At 43.5% G+C, this 20,741-nt stretch overlaps 1 protein-coding gene across 1 annotated transcript; it reads right to left on the bottom strand.

Moving 5' to 3' along the window:
* Positions 1–2,903: 2,903 nt before the first annotated feature.
* LOC106583626 (casein kinase II subunit alpha) lies at positions 2,904–14,312 on the bottom strand. Its single transcript, XM_014168015.3, has 13 exons — positions 14,182–14,312; positions 11,563–11,830; positions 11,281–11,392; positions 11,040–11,141; positions 10,905–10,955; positions 8,746–8,805; positions 8,353–8,436; positions 7,928–8,038; positions 7,506–7,607; positions 7,183–7,283; positions 6,917–7,065; positions 5,389–5,478; positions 2,904–3,532 (listed from the first exon to the last, which is right to left on the bottom strand). Exons 2-13 carry the CDS (start codon positions 11,661–11,663, stop codon positions 3,414–3,416), a joined length of 1,182 nt encoding a protein of 393 aa, XP_014023490.1. The 5' UTR covers positions 11,664–11,830; positions 14,182–14,312; the 3' UTR covers positions 2,904–3,413.
* Positions 14,313–20,741: the final 6,429 nt, after the last annotated feature.

Below are 20,741 nucleotides of genomic sequence, written 5' to 3'. Positions count from 1 at the left end.
CACTACATTCTGCACTAGATTATACAACTCTTAAATTATCGTTATCTACACTGAACAAAAATATAAACGCAACACGTAAAGTGTTGGTCCCATGTTTCGTGAGCAAATTTGTTTAGATCCATGTTAGTGAGCATTTCTCCTTTGCCAAGATAATCCATCCACCTGACAGGTGTGGCATATCGAGAAGCTTATTAAACAGCATGATCATTACACAATACACCTTGTGCTGGGGACAATAAAAAGCCACTCTAAAATGTTCTCACACAACACAATGCCACAGATGTCTCAAGTTTGAGGGAGCATGCAATTAGCATGCTGACTGCAGAAATGTCAAACAGCTGTTGCCAGAAAATTAATTGTTCATTTCTCTAACATGTCATTTTAGAGAATTTGGCAGTACGTCCAAACAGCCTCACAACTGCAGCCCAGGACCTCCACATCCGGCTTCTTCACCTGCGGGATCGTCTGAGACCAGACACCCAGACAGCTGATGAAACTGTGGGTTTCCACAACCGAAGAATTTCTGCAAAAACTGTCAGAAATCATCTCAGGGAAGCTCATCAGCAGCAGCTAATGGACTAATGCTGTTTGGCGTCGTAACAGACTTCAGTAAGAAATGCTCACCTCCGATTGCCACTTGCATGTTGGAGAAGTGTGCTCTTCACAGATAAATCCCGGTTTCAACTGTACCGGGCAGATGGCAGACCGCATGTATGGCGTCATGCGGGCAAGCGGTTTGTGGATGTCAACGTCGTGAACAGAGGGCTCCATGGTGGCGGTTGGGTTATGGTACGGAAAACAAACTATTGCATTTTGTCAATGGCATTTTGAATGCACAGCTACCATGAGATCCTGAGGCCCATTGTCATGCCATTTATCTGCCGCCATCACCTCATGTTTCACCACAATAATGCACAGCCCCGTTGTCGCAAGGATCTGTACACAATCCCCGGAAGCTGAACATATCAGCTTTCTTCCATGGCCTGCATACTCACCAGACATGTCACCCATTGAGCAAGTGTGGGATGCTCTGGATCGACATGTACGACAGCGTGTTCCAGTTCCCGCCAATATCCAGCAACTTCGTGCAGCTATTGAAGAGTAAGACAACATTCCATAGGCCATAATCAACAGCATGCAAAGGAGATGGGTTGTGCTGCATGAGGCAAATGGTCACACCAGATACTGACTGGTTCTGATCCACAGCCCTATTTTATTTTTTAAAGGTTTCTGTGATCAGATTCATATCTATTTTCCCAGTCATGTGAAATCCATAGATTATGGCCTAAATTAATTTATTACAATTGAATGATTCCTTATTTGAACTGTAACAAATCTTTGAAATGGTTTCATGTTGCGTTAATATTTTTGTTCAGTATAAATGTTAGGCTGGAAGCAAGGGGAAATGTACGAGTTGAGCTAAATATAGTAGATGATTCAGACAGCAACATGACATTCTAGTTCAGCTAAATACAGGAGATGATTCAGACAGTAACAAACATGATATTCTTATGGAGGGGCAGTGGTCATTCAGATGGAACTGTTAGCAGGCAAAGGTGTGTGACGGCCAACACGTTGCTCGTCCAATTTATTTATTTTTTATTTAAAAACTAGGCAAGTCAGTTATGAACAAATTCGTATTTACAAAGACGACCTATCCCGGCCATACCCTAACCTGGACGACGCTGAGCCAATTGTGCACCGCCCTTTGGGACTCCCAATCATGGCCGGTTGTGATACAGCCCAGCATCGAACCAGGGTCTGTAGTGACCAATTTAGCACTGAGATGCAGTGCCTTAGACCCCAATCAGCATCCAGGATCCAAACAACCAGTTTTATTATCACTGTTACAATTAATTTAAAAACATAGCAAAAACGCATACTGTAGAAGTGACGTCAAAATAATACAATAATTAAGGAAATTGATTTTTGTAAAACCTTACAATCAGGAGACAATCTGTGTGAACATACCAACTCAATCAGATATACTTGATAAAATGTGTTTATTTACACAAATATTTTCAAATACTAGTCTACATACAGACAAAAATATATACAGTGATGTAAGGACTCATACAACTTCATTATGTCGATGTATGTATAAAATATATACAGTGATGTAAGGACTCATACAACTTCATTATGTCGATGTATGCATGTATTTCATATGTTGAGAGATTTCAAATGAAAAAAGAATGCATATGTACAGCAACACTCAAACAAGATTCCCATTTCTGGCACAAACACAGGAAAAATTCAACTGTTCAAGTTCAATACATCCTTCAGTGTCTAGCCAAACAGATGATCGATCACGAAACTTAGCCTTGAAACAAACTAAATAAAAAGAAAACTTTCCTCAGGTTGGAACAGCAGAGATAAATCCATTTCAAGCCAACTTAACCAGGACTCCGGTGCTTTCGTATTCTGTTGTGATCTAACAAATACTTTCTCCCCCATATTATCTCCACATAACTCAGTGTAACTCGCCAACAAAACAAAGGTTTGGTCAGTCTCTTTTTCCAAACGATTGAGTAAACTTTGGTTTTTTACAACTTGAATTAATTCAAGGAACTGTAAAGCAGCAAGTTAGAGAGAAACGTTTCAAATTAACCGAACGGATGGCTTTGTCTGGATTTCGAATGGTTTGGATGACAATACTGCCATCAAACCGTTTCCACAGTAAATTAAACCCATCCAGCACCATAGCATTGCAGTACAAAAAAGGAAAACTGTCAGGGAACCCTTACATCAAAAAGACTAGGTATCCAGTTCGGTAGAAAGGCAAGACATACTATTCAGACTAAAGTGTCATTAGTATAGGTGGAGTGAGGCGGCTTCAGTGTTTCAACACACGACTGGAGCACAGAACAGCACCAAACACTTTCAAATGCCGTGGCGAAGTCTTTATAATGGTGGTATGGAGTTCTGGATTGACCTAAACACAGGGGATTGCTTAAGGTGTTCTAGCCAGGTCTTGTTTGACAACATTGCATTAGTAAACTACAGATTCTGCTCCTTTTGGTATGAATGTTAGCGTCCTTTCCTGTTGCCTTCCGCTAACTACTTTGCGTGACCATTGTCAGTGATGTACAAACAAAACGTGTTGCAAGGGGAGGGATCCCCGTCACCAGTGGATTCGTAACTTATTCTTGGCTTGTGAACATAAGACACAGCCACACACACACAGCCACATCGTCACTTCAAGATGAAAGGAATACCTGTACGTGTCAATTACACAAAACATTCATTTCATATGTCTGTTTACCTCAAGTTCATTAAAGGAGATACAAACTAACATTGCTCAGATGAGACTGCCTTCAGAGGTTGGCATTCCTGGATCTCAGGGCAGTTGGACTGTGTGAGTGAGTAGAGGTGGTGGCGCGGGCAGAGTGAGTGGCCCCTGTTGGTTGCAATCACTGGGGGGGACCAGCAGCGGCGGGCACGGGGATGCTCAGGGCGTTGGTGGCAGCAGAGAGAACGGGCGAGCCGGTGAGGGTGACCAGGGCAGTAGCAACTGGCAAGGCAGAGATGCCTAGAGAGAAAGACAGGGAATTTAGCTTAACTAAGCATGTGGGTTACTTAGAAAACACTCCAAGGGAGTTCTGATGATGCAATGACTACATTAACCAATGAGTTACATAGGAATGACAATGGATGCACTCAAATAGGGTGAGAGTTGAGCTCTTCTGAAAGGTATTGCACTAAATTACAGTATGTCAATGTGATAGTCATTATTTTACTACCCATCTTTAAAGGCCTTTGCCGAATGTATGATTTTAGCCGTCTTATGCCATCCCGGGAAAAATGTGCACGCCGCGGGCAAATTCTTTGGTCATAAACAACAGTCGGATGTCTTGGCTCGATCAGTGTGACAGGGCTATGTCTGCCGATTAAGTAACACAGAACCCAAACCGGCTGCGCGCATAAGCTATCGTGCATATATGTATTTTGTCCCCCCACACCAAACGATCACAACAAGCAGGTTAAAATATCAAAACAAATTCTGAACCAATTACATTCATTTGGGGACAGGTCGAAAAGCATTAAACCTTTATGGCAATTTAGCTAGCTAGCTTGCACTTGCCAGCTAATTTGTCCTATTTTGCTAGCTTGCAGTTGCTAGCTAATTTGGTCCTGGGATACACATTGAGTTGTTATTTTACCTAAAATGCACAAGGTCCTCTACTCCGACAATTAATCCACACAAACGGTCAACCCAATCATTTCTAGTCATCTCTCCTCCTTCTAGGCTTTTTCTTCTCTTGACTTTATATTGCGATTGGCAACTTTCATAAATTAGGTGCATTACTGCCACGACCTCGTTCGTCTTTCAGTCACCCACGTGGGTATAACCAATGAGATGGCACGTGGGTACCTGCTTCTATAAACCAATGAGGAGATGGGGAGAGGCAGGACTTGCAGCACAATCTGCGTCAGAAATGGAACTGACTTCTATTTCAGCCCTTGGCAACACAGACGCTCATTGGCGTGGGTGCAATAATTGAATAATATAGATTTCTACATTTATTTTGCAACGCTCACGCACGCGACTGGAGCGGTGTAGTCAGCCTGTAAGTAACACTACGTGCAGTCGTAGTCTTGTGTGGCTGGTGTTGAGCCGATCCCGGTAACTGACCAATAGGAACACAGCCGGCACACAAGAATATGATCATTGTGAATAGTCCGATTGATATAATAGTTCAAATGAAACGTTTACATGCTGTGCAAGAAGAACGATTTCCCTAATAATCTGTAATCAGCATACCTGATTGGATTTTGAAAAACTCACAAAAATCGCCAATCAAAATAAACATTCTACCACAGCGACCATGATATTTTGGGGAAGCTGCTTCTGAGTTCGGACATATAAAGATTCAATGTGAAAACTATTTCTAAGATGCATACTACAGTTTTTCCCGAACTCACTTGACTCGTTTATAAGCAAAGAAAGGCCTGCACTGCTGGCAGATGCACAGATCAAACACACAGCAGCAGTTAACCTAGCCTCTCAAGCCAATTGCATAATGTGGCGACAGAACTATATCAAATCATACAATCTGGCCAGGTTGATAAAGACATTCATTTGGTAACGTTGCACAGTGTGACGTTATAATCGTAAAAGATAGAATATATGATGTACAGTCTACAAAGGCCTTTAGAGAGAAATGACTAACATCAGTGACGGCATACTGAGGACATTTGCCTGGACACATATAGCAGGTGACCAAGCTTCATTGAATCTTTACACAGACCAAGTCGGCTGCTTGAATCCATTTCATTTCCGAGCTCGGCCTCCCACTGACAAAACATCCTCCTCAACACTGAGTAATGGGAGTTCAGACGAGGAGCCGGGAGGGGATTCAGGCTGATTGGTGTGTGTGCGCTCACCTGTGATCATGTTGGCTGTGCTCACGGCTGTATTTCCGCAGGGTTGGTTAGCCGACCCTGGCATGCGACCCTGCTCTTTCACAATGGGATCTGTGTGGACAAGAAAACACATATTGAACAAACCTCTAATGTCATGACTGTCCTGTGAGGATCCAAATAGGTCAGATCAGGTTTGCAATGAATGACTTCAACCAGACCTCCCCCCCCGGGACCTGTTTTTAACATATTAAGTGTCTATGTTTATTCTGTGTTACCATTTAATTAGTTAGTAAATAAATAAACCAATTTGTGTAGTACTGAATCACAAGGCTCTGGTTTTTGCAGATGCAAGGAGGTTATGACTGTTCAGAATGATATGATACGAGGTTATAATTAATAAGTTGACTTTTTTCGTTGTGAAAAGTAAAGACCTTTTAGAGTTTAATTCAAGAGATGGTAACTCTATAGAATTTCTCTCGTGGTGCCCCAAATCCTAATGAGTTAATTGTTATTTTAAAAATCGGGTAACAATTAAACATAGTTAGTTGATTAGATAAGTAATCAGAATAATGTTAGTCAAGTCACGACAACAGTCTTGAGTCCCTAGTCTCCAGCTACTGCAAGTAGATGGTCATAAGCAACTACTGATGACCACACTGAACTGGACCATGTTCATTAGATACAAAATGGATGAAAACTGAGTAAAACGAGGTAGAGCTACCTGAAGAAACATTTGTTTTTCTTTGCCACTACAAAACGTTTTGCTAGTGTGCCCTAATGAACATGACCCTGATTAGCACAAACAAAAATAATTGTATAGCACGATATCAAAGCCAACTAAATGTGAAGAACCAGAACATCCGTCTCCCTTAAAAAAAAAATGTTTAAGCTGTGAGTTGCTTTTAAAGAGAAACCTTGTTGCAATGCGAAGTAACCCGTTATAACAAGCCTTTTATTTGCTGTTGTAACTGCAGCTTGGTATATAGAGCCATATAGAGGACCACAGGTTCAAAGACATAATAAAAACACCACAGAACAAAGCACACAGGGTTACAGTTGGGATCATCTTTCCTGTCAGCAGCAGCCACAACTAAATCGTTTTCTGATCTAGTCAATAAACCCACAGCAGTTCCATTCCAATCATTATTATGTGGGCAACTTTCAGAGAATATTCTAAGAACATCACCAACCTATAAATTCCTCTCACAGAGGGTTAAGAAAATTAATAAAAAAAAAATAAAAAAATTAAAGTTAAGTTTCTCAACTTTCCGAGGCACTAAGGTAGACTCAGCGTTATGACGTTGTCATGAAAAGCACCGCAGACATTCAAATGAGCGTGATGCGAAACTGTACTCTCATACAACCAGACATAGTATCTGGCCATGTACGCTTCACGTCATTACAATGTGATATCTACGGGACCAGAACAGCGAAGGAGTTTAGCCTTGCACTTCAACGCTCTTAGTTGTTGCGGAAATCAACCTGATATTGCTGTTTACTTCATGCATCGCTGAGTCTACCTTTAAAAACCTTCAACATCCACACTCACAGAAGTAGGGGTGATCCATGGCCTCGCGGGCAGTCAACCGGGCCTGATGGTCATAGCGCAGCAGCTTATCCAGAAAGTCCAGACCCTCAGGACTGATCAGTTGCTGGTTCTCACTGTGGACGAAGCGCTCCCACCGCTTACGAGAGTGTCTGGAAGGGGAAAGCTGGTTAAGAGCAGCTGTGTGTTTAGATTCAGGAGTTGGTTTTACAAAGTGCCCAAAACAAGTGCAGAAAACCACACATTCGTAAAGACAGACAACCACATACCTTCCCAGAATGTCATTGAACCGAGGCTCCAACTCTATGTTGTACTTGTCAATGTAGTCGTACAGGTCTTCCGTTCCCAACACCTTGGCTATTCTCACCAACTGACAAAGGGAAAAAAATCATGGGGAAATATCATCATTCATGAATAGAACTGACAGGATTCCCGATAGTACCTGACATAATCAAATCTGTTGTATACAATCCATTTCCATCGGAATGTTCTGGAACCTTTCACCCTCCTGAACAGGCCCAAGGTTATTCTCATCACTTGTAATGAGTGTGGCCCTTGCGACATGGTGGACAACGTTTTGGATAGTGTTTACCTGGTCGTAGTTGTCGTGGCCGTGGAAGAAAGGCTCCTTCCTGAAGACCATGCTGGCCAACATGCAGCCCAAGCTCCACATGTCCAGACTATAGTCATACATCTGGAAGAAGAAGACAGTAAAATCAGTGAGTTAGAGAAAAGCCAAGATGGCGGAATGGAAGAGGACCCTGCAACAGCCCCTTAGGGAGATATTGGGACCATCTAATGAAATGGATTTGAATGACCAATGGGAGATTTGCCTGTTTAGTTTTCACATTGCCGTGTTGAGCATGGTTCCAGTAACTACGGTGGATGCTTAACCAGCTCAGCAGTTTGGTTCAATGGTGTGAAAAGGGTATGTGTGCATGTAGCTGTGATCTACACAACAGAAAATAATATAGACTGAGCTTGACAATTACAAACAGTAGCTGGACAACATACCTGATAATCGACCAGAAGCTCAGGTCCTTTGAAGTAGCGAGAAGCCACTCGGACATTATACTCCTGTCCCGGGTGGTAGAACTCAGCCAGACCCCAGTCAATAAGGCGCAGCTGGAAGAACACAAACACAGACAATTGATACTGAGAGGAGCAGAACAGGGTTGTGTTCATTAGGACAACAAACATAAATAAAGAGACAAACAGGGAGGGACTACTTGGGCATTGTAATGTCGTTGTGCAATATCTGCTTGTATTACAGCTCCAATAATACATCATAACATGATTCATCAAGACTAATAATTCCATTTAAACTACCAGAATTTTTTTAGTCACATTAAATGTACTGATGACAAAGGTCTTGTCTACGGGCAAATCGGATGGAGAGAAATAACTGTGCCTCTGCCGCATTGGTCATAAACACTCACCTTGCGGTGTTCGTGATCAATCATCACGTTGTGGGGTTTCACGTCCCTGTGCATGATTCCCATGCTGTGGGAGTAGTCCAGGGCCTGCGGACAGAGACATAATGGCTGCAAGTTAACAAGGAGGCTGGGGATTTAATCAACAAAGAAATGCAAAGATGACAAAACAGACGTTTTCTTCCCGTCTGGGCGCACAAACATGTTGATGGAAAAATAGACGGTTAATATGTAACCGTCGGACAAACAAGGGGCTTATACTCTAAGCACCCGAATGTTCTTGTTTTGGGAGAGGAAAATGCTGACTCATGTCTAGCAGTCTCTAGCATTCCAATACATTTTAAGAGCACAAATGAAATGGGGTAGTACACGCCCAAATTACAATATTACGAGACCCACCTTGAGGATCTCGAACATGTAGAACCGGATGTCATAGTCCGTTAGGGTCTGGTACAATTGCTGCAAGTAAAAACGGATGAATCAATACCATGATTTAACCAAACCCTGAAGAGTCCATGCATATATCTGTCTAACCAACCTGAACCCATCATCTAATACAAAGAGTTCACATATTACTCAAATCACAAACTATCAACTTGGGCATCTGACTGGTAACACTTAGGCCTATTACGGAACACCAAACTTGACGCAATCATTCCAATTGATCATCGTATACCAGTGATTGAGGATAGAGCCACAACACAGGAAACATCCTGGCCCCCAAAGACAGCACTGCACCTGTTTATACACACTTAGGTTGGAGTCATTAAAACTCATTTTTCAACTACTCCACAAATGTCTTGTTAACAAACTATAGTTTTGGCAAGTAGGTTAGAACATCTACTTTGTGCATGACAAGTAATTTTGCCAACAATTGTTTATAGACAGATTATTTCACTGTATCACAATTCCAGTGGGTCAGAAGTTTCCATACACTAAGTTGACTGCCTTTAAACAGCTTGGAAAATTCCAGAAAATGTCATGCCTTTAGAAGCTTCTGATAGGCTAATTGACATAATTTGAGTCAATTGGAGGTGTACCTGTGGATGTATTTCAAGGCCTACCTTCAAACTCAGTGCCTCTTTGCTTAACGTCATGGGAAAAATCAAAAGAAATCCAACAAGACCTCAGAAAAAAAAAAATTGTAGACCTCCACAAGTCTGGTTCATCCTTGGGAGCAATTTCTACATGCCTGAAGGTACCACATTCATCTGTACAAACAATAGTACGCAAGTATAAACACCATGGCACCATGCAGCAGTCATACCGCTGAGGAAGGAGATGCGTTCTGTCTCCTAGAGATGAACGTCCTTTGGTGCGAAAAGTGCAAATCAATCCCAGAACAACAGCAAAGGACCTTGTGAAGAGGCTGGAGGAAACAGGTACCAAAGTATCTATATCCACTGTAAAACGAGTCCTATATCGACATAACCTGAAAGGCCGCTCAGCAAGGAAGAAGCTACTGCTCCAAAACCGCCAGAAAAAAGCCAGATTACGGTTTGCAACTGCACATGGGGACAAAGATTGTACTTTCTGGAGAAATGTCCTCTGGTCTGATGAAGCAAAAATAGAACTGTTCGGCCATAATGACCATCATTATGTTTGGAGGAAAAAGGGGGAGGCTTGCAAGCCGAAGAACATCATCCCAACGGTCTAGCACGGGAGTGGCAGCATCTTGTTGTGGGGGTGCTTTCCTGCAGGAGGGACTGGTGCACTTCACAAAATAGATAGCAACATAAGGAAAGAAAATATGTGGATATATTGAAGCAACATCTCAAGACATCAGTCAGGAAGTTAAAGCTTGGTCGCAAATGAGCCTTCCAAATGGACAATGACCCCAATCATACTTCCAAAGTTGTGGCAAAATGGCTTAAGGACAACAAAGTCAAGGTATTGGAGTGGCCATCACAAAGCCCTGACCTCAATCCTATAGAAAATTTGTGGGCAGAACTGAAAAATCATGTGCGAGCAAGGAGACCTACAAACCTGACTCAGTTACACCAGCTCTGTCAGGAGGAAAGGGCCAAAATTCACCCAACTTGTTGTGGGAAGCTTGTGGAAGGCTACCCGAAAAGTTTGACCCAAGTTAAACAATTTAAAGGCAATGATACCAAATACTAATTGACTGTATGTAAACTTCTGACCCACTGGGAATGTGATGAAATAAATAAAAGCCAAAATAAATCACTCTACTATTATTCTGCCATTTCACATTCTTAAATAAAGTGGTGATCCTAACTAACCTAAGACAGGGAATTTTTACTAGGATTAAATGTCAGGAATTGTGAAAAACTGAGTTTAAATGTATTTGGCTAAGTTGTATGTAAACTTCCGACTTCAACTGTTCACACTGGAGTACGGGGAAACAACATGCACGCCAAAAAAGGTTTCATAGGGCTTTGTTTCTGAATAGAGATGTACACTGTCAAGAAACGGAAGAAAACAGACTGCAACGAGGACGGACTACCTGAACTTGTCCAATAAGAAACGCAAACCGTTTTGATGTTGTGTGGTCTAATGAATACGACCCCGGGGTTAAAGCGCATGCTCCGTCTTACCTTGAAGTCTGTGTTGTTGACATGTTCAAAGACCAAGGCTGGTGTCCGAGACTGAAAGAAAAGGGGTTGTTGCATTAAATCATGGGAGCTCCTCTAAAAGCGCAATACAGTTCTTTCCTCACCATTCCTACTCACCACTGGGTCTTTGACGATGTCTACAAGGGAGATGACGTTGGGGCCTCCGCGGAGGTTCTCCAGGATCTTAATTTCACGCTTGATTTTCTTCTTCTTGACGGGCTATGGACACAATTAAAGACCAATTGTATTGATTGTCTGGGTGGTTTTACTTCAATATGATTCCAACAAGCCAATGTGAGTCTGTATAGAATGGCAAATCTATGATCTGAATGATACTGATTTCTCATCGTGGCCTTACCTTGAGTATTTTCACCACAACCTTCTCATTGTTGGTGATGTTGATTGCTTCAAACACTTCACTGTACTTCCCACGTCCCAGCTTCCGCACCAACTGGAAGTCATCTTGATTTCTGCGGTCAGAATTGTTTTTGTCAATTACATTATTCAAGGAAATTGGAATTAAACTGCAGAGATTCAATGTGCAAAGAAGAGAACGTCATCAGTTTGTTTAGCAAGCACCAACCAACATTTTCTGACTTAATTTAGAGACTGGGAGTGTGTGTGTGTGGTCGCTGCGTACCCCCATTCCACCACATGGGACTCATAGTCCCAGTACTCTCTGGGCCGTTGTGTGTTGACATCGGTGTACACGCGGGCCCGACTCGGCACGGGTCCTGACATGTCCGACAGCTTGGCAGAGGAGAGGGGGTGCACTTACTGCAGAGAAGGATGAGGAGGGAAGAGAGTAGGCGGGAGAAGAGGGAAGGTGGGGGAACAGGTCAGGGGCCTCTTCCTGACAGGGCAGAGGGTAAGGGGGGCTTTGGCTGTTGGGCACCAAGGGAGGACAGCTGAGAAAAACAAAGGGAAAGAAACAATGTCAGTTATATTTGAGACCATCACCTTGGCCAGATCAAATACGTATCATTGACATGGGTGTAAAAGCATCCTGCAGAACTGATGGCCAGTGCAGACAATCAACGTTTCTACAGGTGTGTGTGTGTAATGGAATTTGATGCACTGTTACAACACTGCATTTGTGGTTGCTAACTAAATTAAAGGCCTGATTACCAGCAGGCTGTTTTAAAATGTGTCACTGCATCGCCCCTAAAGTATTGACAATGTTTAATTACTAAAGCTGGTGGGGATAAGCTATGCGACTATTGATTTAGTTTAAAATACAAAATCCATTCTCTTACTGCCGTGATCATCAACGTTTGATGGAATTCATCAATAACACCACAAAAAAAAGTCAAAAAAGGTGTGAAAATACTATCACATTTGACTTTTTATACTCTGAAGTTCCCATTTGTTCAGAAAAATTTTCATACATACTTATATAGGCTTCTATTGATAAATGATGATATCTATCCATATTTCATGCCAATAGACCATTTCCTCTGCAATAGTCAAGCCTTCGCTCATCTTTGCCAAAAACAAACGGTCATAACTCTGGTGACTGTCAAAGATATCCTCTAGCTCTGTATAGAGGTTGGCATAGGTATGGTTTTTCATTTATTTAAACATTTACTTAACTAGGCAAGTCAGTTAAGAAGAAATTCTTATTTACAATGATGGCCTACCCAGGATGACACTGGGCAAATTGTGTACCGCCCTATGGGAATCCCAAATGCGGCCGGATGTGATACAAAAAAAAGAAAACGTGAGTACTATGAGTGTATTTGGGGCTTACCTGGTTCGTAAGTGACCCAGGGATATGTAGTTTTACCTAGCTTTGAGGTGTCTGGTACATCTAGCTCTCTACCTCTGATAGTATGTAGCTGACCTAGGCTTAAAGTAAGCGCTTTTAGCAACAGTCCGTGGGAAGCAAGAAGTCATATACAATTCCATTTCAACTTAGTGTGCTGGTGGGCAGGATGGTTGGTCATTATGAAGTGACACGAGGTATGCAGAGGCAGTGGGTCTACAACAGACCCACATTTGGAAAGTATGTTTAATAATATGATCCTTTAGATATTTTGTCTCAAACTATCAGTCATAAAGACCAACCTCCTACTCCTCGAAGTTACCTCGGCACTGGGCAGAGCCCAACTGTGGAGCCGGGTCACGACACCATTGTAACAGAGTGCTTTTGTTCTGCTTCGAGCAACTAGAACCACTGAGTGACAGTTGCCTTTAGATTTCAGTTTAATACCAACTCCAGCCAACATGCTACAGGTGAGTTCCACATCCACTACATTCTAAAGTTAGCAGTTTTATTCAAAAAAAATACGTAGCAATGAATAATCTTCTCTACAATGGATGCAAGACACGTTTGGGGAAAAGTGGTGTTGCTGCCCTCTGGCTAAGATATAGCTAGCTAACGGTAGGTAACAGTAGCGAATGCCATGTTTGACAACAAACATGTGTATCTAGCTTTTGAGGAATAAGACATGTTTGTTTGCTCAGTGCCTCGTGACTAGTTACGATAGTTAGCTAGACTAACGTCTCCCGAGTGGCGCAGCGGTCTAAGGCACTGCATCGCACTGCTAGAGGCGTCACTACAGACCCGGGTTCCATCCCGGGCCGTATCAATAACCGAGTCCCATAGGGCGGTGCACAATTGGCCCAGCTTCGTACGGGTTAGGGGAGGGTTTGGCCGGAGGGGCTTTATAAGTAGGCCTTCATTGTAAATAATTTGTTCTTAACTGACTTGCCTAGTTAAATAAAAGGTTAAATAAAAACATTAAAATAAGAACGTTAACGAAATCAATGTAACAATTGTAGGTTGCAGCGTATCCCCAAACTCGTTCCTGGCGATCCTAAGGGATGCACGTTTTGATTTTTGTCCTAACACTACACAGCAGATTCAAATGCTCAAAGCTTAACGATCAGTTGATTATTTGGATCAGCTGTATGGTGCTACTAGGGGAAAAAACAATACGAACACCCCTTGGGGTCCCCAAGACCAAGATTAGGAAACGCTGAGGGGTTGCTTCAAAGATTAGCTATACTAGCTAACGTTAGCACTTTCACACATCTAGCTAGCTAACGCATGGCTGGTTTGCGCAGTAATAACTACATTGGACAGTTTTGTTATCCAACTACAGTAGCTAGCTACTGGTAGTCTCATCTAGCCCAGTTAGTTAACGCGTTAGTCACCAGTCCCAATGGCAAGCTTGAAAACTAGCTAGATAGCTAACTGACTTCTTGTTTCATAAAATAATTTGAACCAGAGTCATAACTTTCATTGTATAGTTACCTCTTTGATAAAATCTGTGACCCAACTCCTCTTTTAGGAGCGGAGTGAAGGCAGGGTCCCTTCCTTTCCTCTCGCCGGTGTACTTGCGTATGATTTTTGCTGTCTCAGGGACAATATGGCCGACTACCGCCTCTCACGGCTGTTCTTCTTCTTTTGGCAGATCGCAACCAACTGAAAGGTGCATATGCCGCCATCTACTGTACTGGAGTGTGAAGCTGGTCTCCTTATTCTGTGGATTTTAAATGGCAGTTGGCAACCAACTTTAAGGTGCATAACCGCCACCAACTGGACTGGAATGTGGACCAGAGACAGTGAAGGTCTAAATCCAACCCAATAATCTCATCTCCCTAAGGAAGCAAAATAAATAATTCAATACTACATCCCCTGAAGATTTCCCCAGCAGTTCACTTAATCCTGGCTCTTCAACCACATTACTCCTCAAATCAAATAATAATCGCTCCCTTTCTCTCACATATTTCTGGCACTGAAATATAACATATTTCACTGTCTCCATCTCCTCTCGACAATGATCACACTTCCCAGTTGGATGTTTCCCCAGCAATGTCAATGTACTTGTGTGTCCCAGTCTCAGCCTTGTGACTACACTTTCCTCCCTTCTTACATTTTTTACATTTTAGTCATTTAGCAGACACTCTTATCCAGAGCGACTTACAGTAGTGAATGCATACATTTCATACATTTTTTTTTTTTTTGTACTGGCCCCCCGTGGGAATCGAACCCACAACCCTGGCATTGCAAACACCATGCTCTACCAACTGAGCCAGGTGGGGGCATGGAGCCTGAGGACCTCCCTGCCCCCACCTTTTCCTGGATCTTATATAGGTGTCTTCCCTTTGTCTCCCTGTTCCACAACTCTTGCCACTTATTTTTAACCACTGCTCTTATTAAAACTTGAAGCCCCACCTGAGGGACCACTGCTCTACTTCACTAATCAATTCTTGAACTCTTCTGGCTGTGTGGGTAATATTTCTCCCTCTCTTCCACATCGCTCCATCATCCGCAAACAATGACCTCACAATGTCAGGTCTCACCTGAGAATACATCGTCAATCATAATAGAGAACAACAAAGGACTAATGACACTTCTCTGGGGGGTACCATTAACTACCTCATAGCTTTCTGACATAGAGCTCTCCACCCTCACTTGTATTGATTGCACCCAAAAAGAAAATCCTTTATCTAGTTAAAAACCCTTCCTCCAACCCCCATGTTATCCAGCTTGATAAGTAGGCCTTCCTTCCACATCATAACCCTTCTCTACATCAAAGAAAACAGCTACCACCACCTCCTTATTTGCCTGTGCCTTCTGTATGACTGACTCAAGGCACAGTACAGGATCCATCGTTCCCCTGCCTTTCCTGAACCCACTTTGATCTGGTGACATTAGTCCTCCACTCTCCAGAAAGTACGTCAGTCTTTCCGTTATCATCCTTTCCATATTTTGCATACGTGAGAGGTCAACGCTATCGGCCTATAGCTTAAAGGACTAGTAGGGTCTTTCCCAGGTTTCTGTATTGGCACCACTATCGCCTGCTTCCACCCTCCAGGTAAAATATATTTGGATTTGTTTTACACTTTTTTGGTGACGACATGATTCCATATGTGTTATTTTATAGTTTTGTTGTCTTCACTATTATTCTACAATGTAGATAATAGTAAAAATAAAGAAAACCCCTTGAATGAGTAGGTTTGTCCAAACTTTGGACTGGTACAGTATATGGATCCCCTGCTTTATAAAGGTAGCACATCCCCCTCCCCCTGCTACCCTATCTCTACAGACTGCAACATAACCTTGTAATACAACATCTGGAGTAGGTTTTAGCCATGTCTCATCAGGTTTGGCTGGTAACTCCTCAAAAACTGTTTGAACTCTTACCAATTAGCCATCAAACTTCTGGCATTCCATTGAAGGATTAACACCATAATGCAAATTAACCAATACCTGATTCCTGGCTGGACTGATTCTCAATATTATTGGGGTCATCCTGTACATTTTCCCATGTCAGTCCTGTAATCCAAAGATACCTCACTGCCTGCTCCACTATGATCTTTATCTTTTTAGTCTTTGATTGTAATTTTTCTGTGCAATTGATTGCTGCTGTCACCAATGTAACAACCTTCCTCATGTCTCCTCCCAACACCTGCTCTTCTAAGTGCCCCGATTGTTTCTGTGTGAACTACCTTCACAGCTTCTGCATACGAGATGTTACGCTCACTGGCCCACCAGCTACACTTCCACCTGTCTTTTCATCACTGAACAACCCCCATACGCTACACTATGTTCTCCCCCACAATTCTCCCCCTCATATACCCTGATGAAGACAGCTTGGCTGTCGAAACGTTGGATATTACATTTTTGCATCTGAGCTCCTAGAGTGTGCGGCTCTCCCTTATTTTCAAGTTTTCTACTCCGCTAGCCAGCACCTCGCCTTAATAGGTGTGCGTTTCTTTTTCTTCTAGATTACTCCCCCACAATTACAGCACTTTAACTGGACCCCATCTCCACATTCCCCATATGCATGTTCTCCCCCACACTTTGCACATCTCCTTTTGCCGTCCAGTTTGATCGGGCAGGCTACTATCCACCACACGTTTTCATATCTGCTTGAGTTTGAGCGCCTTCTCATACTGTTTAACATTGAAACACACCACTGCAAAACTTCCATTACAAAAAACTTTAGCAGACACAGTCTCTCCTACTTTACTCCCCAAATCCCTAGTCAACGCGATCGGACTCATTGCAGTGAGACTGAAAATCTTACTTCCCTCAAAAACATGAACGTTAATCTGGTTCTGATGACGTTGACCGGTTCAACTGCTGCCCGTCTGAGAAAGATGTCAAAATGGCTCCTGTTTATGAGCTCTTATTTATGAGCTCTTATTCTTCTTCATGTGGTTTTCTGGCATACTACACGCTACCGAGGCTGGTGTTCCATCTTCTGTTTCTCTTATCTAGCCCTTTGTTTCTGCCTACTGTTCAGGTGTTTGAATTCGTTACACATTGTGACACAAAAAGGGAAGGGAAAAATGAAGGGATAAGAATTGCCCTACCAACTAACTCTACACCCATTAAATCTTCACCGCTATTCCACTATTTGGCCCTGATCCTACACCAGGCCGGCAGCCTGAGAGGATGGGACACAAGTACTCTGCAGCTGCCACCGCAACATCTATTTTCTGTGATTTACGTTCCATTTCTGCAGTACAGTTGATAACAATGGCTATGCACATGTTATTCCTATCACTCTATTGGCCTCAGACGAACTCACAGGGATCCTCTTAGGATCCCTTGCCCTGGACCCATCATCTTCCTCTACTACTCTCTTCACTGCCTCAGCATACAACACCTTCTGTACTACTCTGATCCTAGCAACAGCAACCTGCTTTTCTCTCACCGGACAATTCTGATCTCTAGCACCATGGATATCCCTACAGTTAACACACAACTTTTTTCACCGATACTACACATTCCTTTGTCTTATGCCCTCCTGCACGCTTCTCACATCTAGGAATCTGCCTTCTACACAGTGCTACAACATGACCATAAGCTTGGCACCTAAAACACTGTAATGGGTTTAGGACAAAAGCTCTCACGGGATAACTGACACATCGTAACTTGACTTTGTAGGGTAAAGACTCTGCATCAAAACTCAGCAGGACAGACTCCGCAGGACTTTTTCACAACGCTCTCCATCAGGGTCTGCATCACACCAAATAGCGGGCTTCACAGACACCGGGAATCTTCCATTTCAGTTGATCCTCCTCAACACTTAATGGTACCCCAGTTATCACTCTTTTCAACAGCACCCTGCTCCGGAGAGCAAAGCAAGTCACAGTTCTTGTCAGAGTCCACTTCAAGTTACATTCACCTACTCAACAGTTTCCAACCTCTTCTCCACCTATCCTGACACCACATGGATCAGCCAGAAGTCAAGGACCCATTCTCTCCAAAACTCTCACTACCACTGGGCCAGAATCATCCTTGTCATCATTGGAACAAAGTACAGACTTGGAGATCAAACTCTGGGAATTTGTTCAATAGAAACAAAAGTTTCTATTGGACAACTTCAGGTAGGCCCCGCCCTGTTTCGTTCCGTTAGCTTCCGTTAGGTTCTGTTTGGTTCCCAGTGAATAGAGCACGCCAGCTTGTAGTCCTAAAAAAATGAAACAAGTTAACTCTGGTTCGTTCAGCTATTAATCTTCTCCTTTCCCCCTTCTGATAACCAGGTGGCGAATCGCATCTCTGTATGTCTGGCAGACATATCAGTGTGGATGACGGATCACCACCTCAAGCTGAACCTCGGCAAGACGGAGCTGCTCTTCCTCCCGGGGAAGGACTGCCTGTTCCATGATCTCGCCATCACGGTTGACAACTGCATTGTGTCCTCCTCCCAGAGTGCTAAGAGCCTTGGCGTGACCCTGGACAACACCCTGTCGTTCTCCGCTAACATCAAGGCGGTGACCCGATCCAACATGCAATCATTGGACAATAAACTAGACGAGGTACGATCACGAATATCCTACCAACGGGACATCAAAAACTGTAATATCCTATGTTTCACGGAATCGTGGCTGAATGAAGAAATGGATAATCAGCTAGCGGGAAACACGCAGCACCGGCAAGATAGAACAGCACACTCTGGTAAGACGAGGGGGGGGGGGGGGGGGCGGTCTGTGCATATTTGTAAACAACAGCTGGTGCACGAAATCTAAGGAAGTCTCTAGATTTTGCTCGCCTGAAGTAGAGTATATTGTGATACATTGCAGGCCACACTGCTTGCCTAGAGAGTTTTCAGCTATACTTTTCGTGGCTGTTTATTTACCACCACAGACAGATGCTGGCACTTAGACCGCACTCAATCAGCTGTATAAGGAAATAAGCAAACAGGAAACCACTCACCCAGAGGCAGCGCTCCTAGTGGCCGGAGACTTTTATGCATGGAAACTTAAATCAGTTCTACCAAATTTCCATCAACATGTTAAACGTGCAACCAGAGGGAAAAAAATTCTAGATCACCTGTACTCCACACACAGAGACGCGTACAAAGCTCTCCCTCGCCCTCCATTTGGTAAATCCGACCACAACTCTATCCTCCTGAGTCCTGCTTACAAGCAAAAATTAAAGCAGGAAGCACCAGTGACTCGGTCTATAAAAAAGTGGTCAGATGAAGCAGATGCTAAACTACAGGACTGTTTTGCTATCACAGAATGGAATATGTTCCGGAATTCTTCCGATGGCATTAAGGAGCACACCACATCAGTCACTGGCTTTATCAATAAGTGCATAGTGGATGTCGTCCCCACAGTGACTGTACGTACATACTCCAACCAGAAGCCATGGATTACAGGCAACATTCGCACTGAGCTAAAGGGTAGAGCTGCCGCTTTCAAGGAGCGGGATTCTAATCTGGAAGCTTACAAGAAATCCTGCTATGCCCTCCGATGAACCATCAACCAGGCAAAGCGTCATACAGGGCTAAGATTGAATCATACTACACCGGCTCCGATGCTCATCTTATGTGGCAGGGCTTGCAAACTATTACAGACTACAAAGGGAAGCACAGCCGTGAGCTGCCCAGTGACACGAGCCTACCAGACGAGCTAAATCACTTCTATGCTCGCTTGGAGGCAAGCAACACTGAGGCATGCATGAGAGCATCATCTGTTCCGGACGACTGTGTGATCACGCTCTCCATAGCCGAAGTGAGTAAGACCTTTAAACACGTCAATATACACAAGGCTGTGGGGCCAGATGGATTACCAGGACGTGTGCTCCGGGCATGTGCTGACCAACTGGCAGGTGTCTTCACTGACATTTTCAACATGTCCCTGATTGAGTCTGTAATACCAACATGTTTCAAGCAAACCACCATAGTCCCTGTGCCCAAGAACACAAAGGCAACCTGCCTAAATGACTACAGACCCGTAGCTCTCATGTCCGTAGCCATGAAGTGCTTTGAAAGGTTGGTAATGGCTCACATCAACACCATTATCCCAGAAACACTTGACCCACTCCAATTTGCATACCACCCAAACAGATCCACAGATGATGCAATCTCTATTGCACTCCACACTGCCCTTTCCCACCTGGACAAAAGGAACACTTATGTGAGAATGCTATTCACTGACTACAGCTCAGCGTTCAACACCATAGTGCCCTCAAAGCTCATCACTAAGCTAAGGATCCTGGGACTCAACACCTCCCTCTGCAACTGGATCCTGGACTTCCTGACGGGCCGCCCCCAGGTGGTAAGGGTAGGTAGCAACACATCTGCCACGCTGATCCTCAACCCTGGAGCTCACAGGGGTGCATGCTCAGACTCCTCCTGTACTCCCTGTTCACCCACGACTGCATGGCCAGGCATGACTCCAACACCATCATTAAGTTTGCAGACGACACAACAGTGGTAGGCCTGATCACCGACAACGACGAGACAACCTATAGGGAGGATGTCAGAGATCTGTGCCAGAATAACAACCTATCCCTCAACGTAACCAAGACTAAGGAGATTATTGTGGACTACAGGAAAAGGAGGACCG

This window comes from Salmo salar, chromosome 22, assembly GCF_965601325.2.
Source record: "Salmo salar chromosome 22, fSalSal1, whole genome shotgun sequence".
NCBI classification, from domain to species: Eukaryota; Metazoa; Chordata; class Actinopteri; order Salmoniformes; family Salmonidae; genus Salmo; species Salmo salar.
Note: the sequence above shows the minus strand (reverse complement) of the source record. Positions and strands in the feature narration are given on the sequence as shown.

Coding starts and splice junctions, on each gene's coding strand:
- LOC106583626 (XM_014168015.3), bottom strand. CDS start 11,663: ATGTCAGGACCCGTGCCGAGTCGGGCCCGCGTGTACACCGATGTCAAC. Junction 5,479..6,916: donor CATGGATCACCCCTACTTCT/GTGAGTGTGGAT, acceptor TTGTCCACACAG/ATCCCATTGTGAAAGAGCAG. Junction 3,533..5,388: donor CACAGCCAACATGATCACAG/GTGAGCGCACAC, acceptor CTTTCTCTCTAG/GCATCTCTGCCTTGCCAGTT.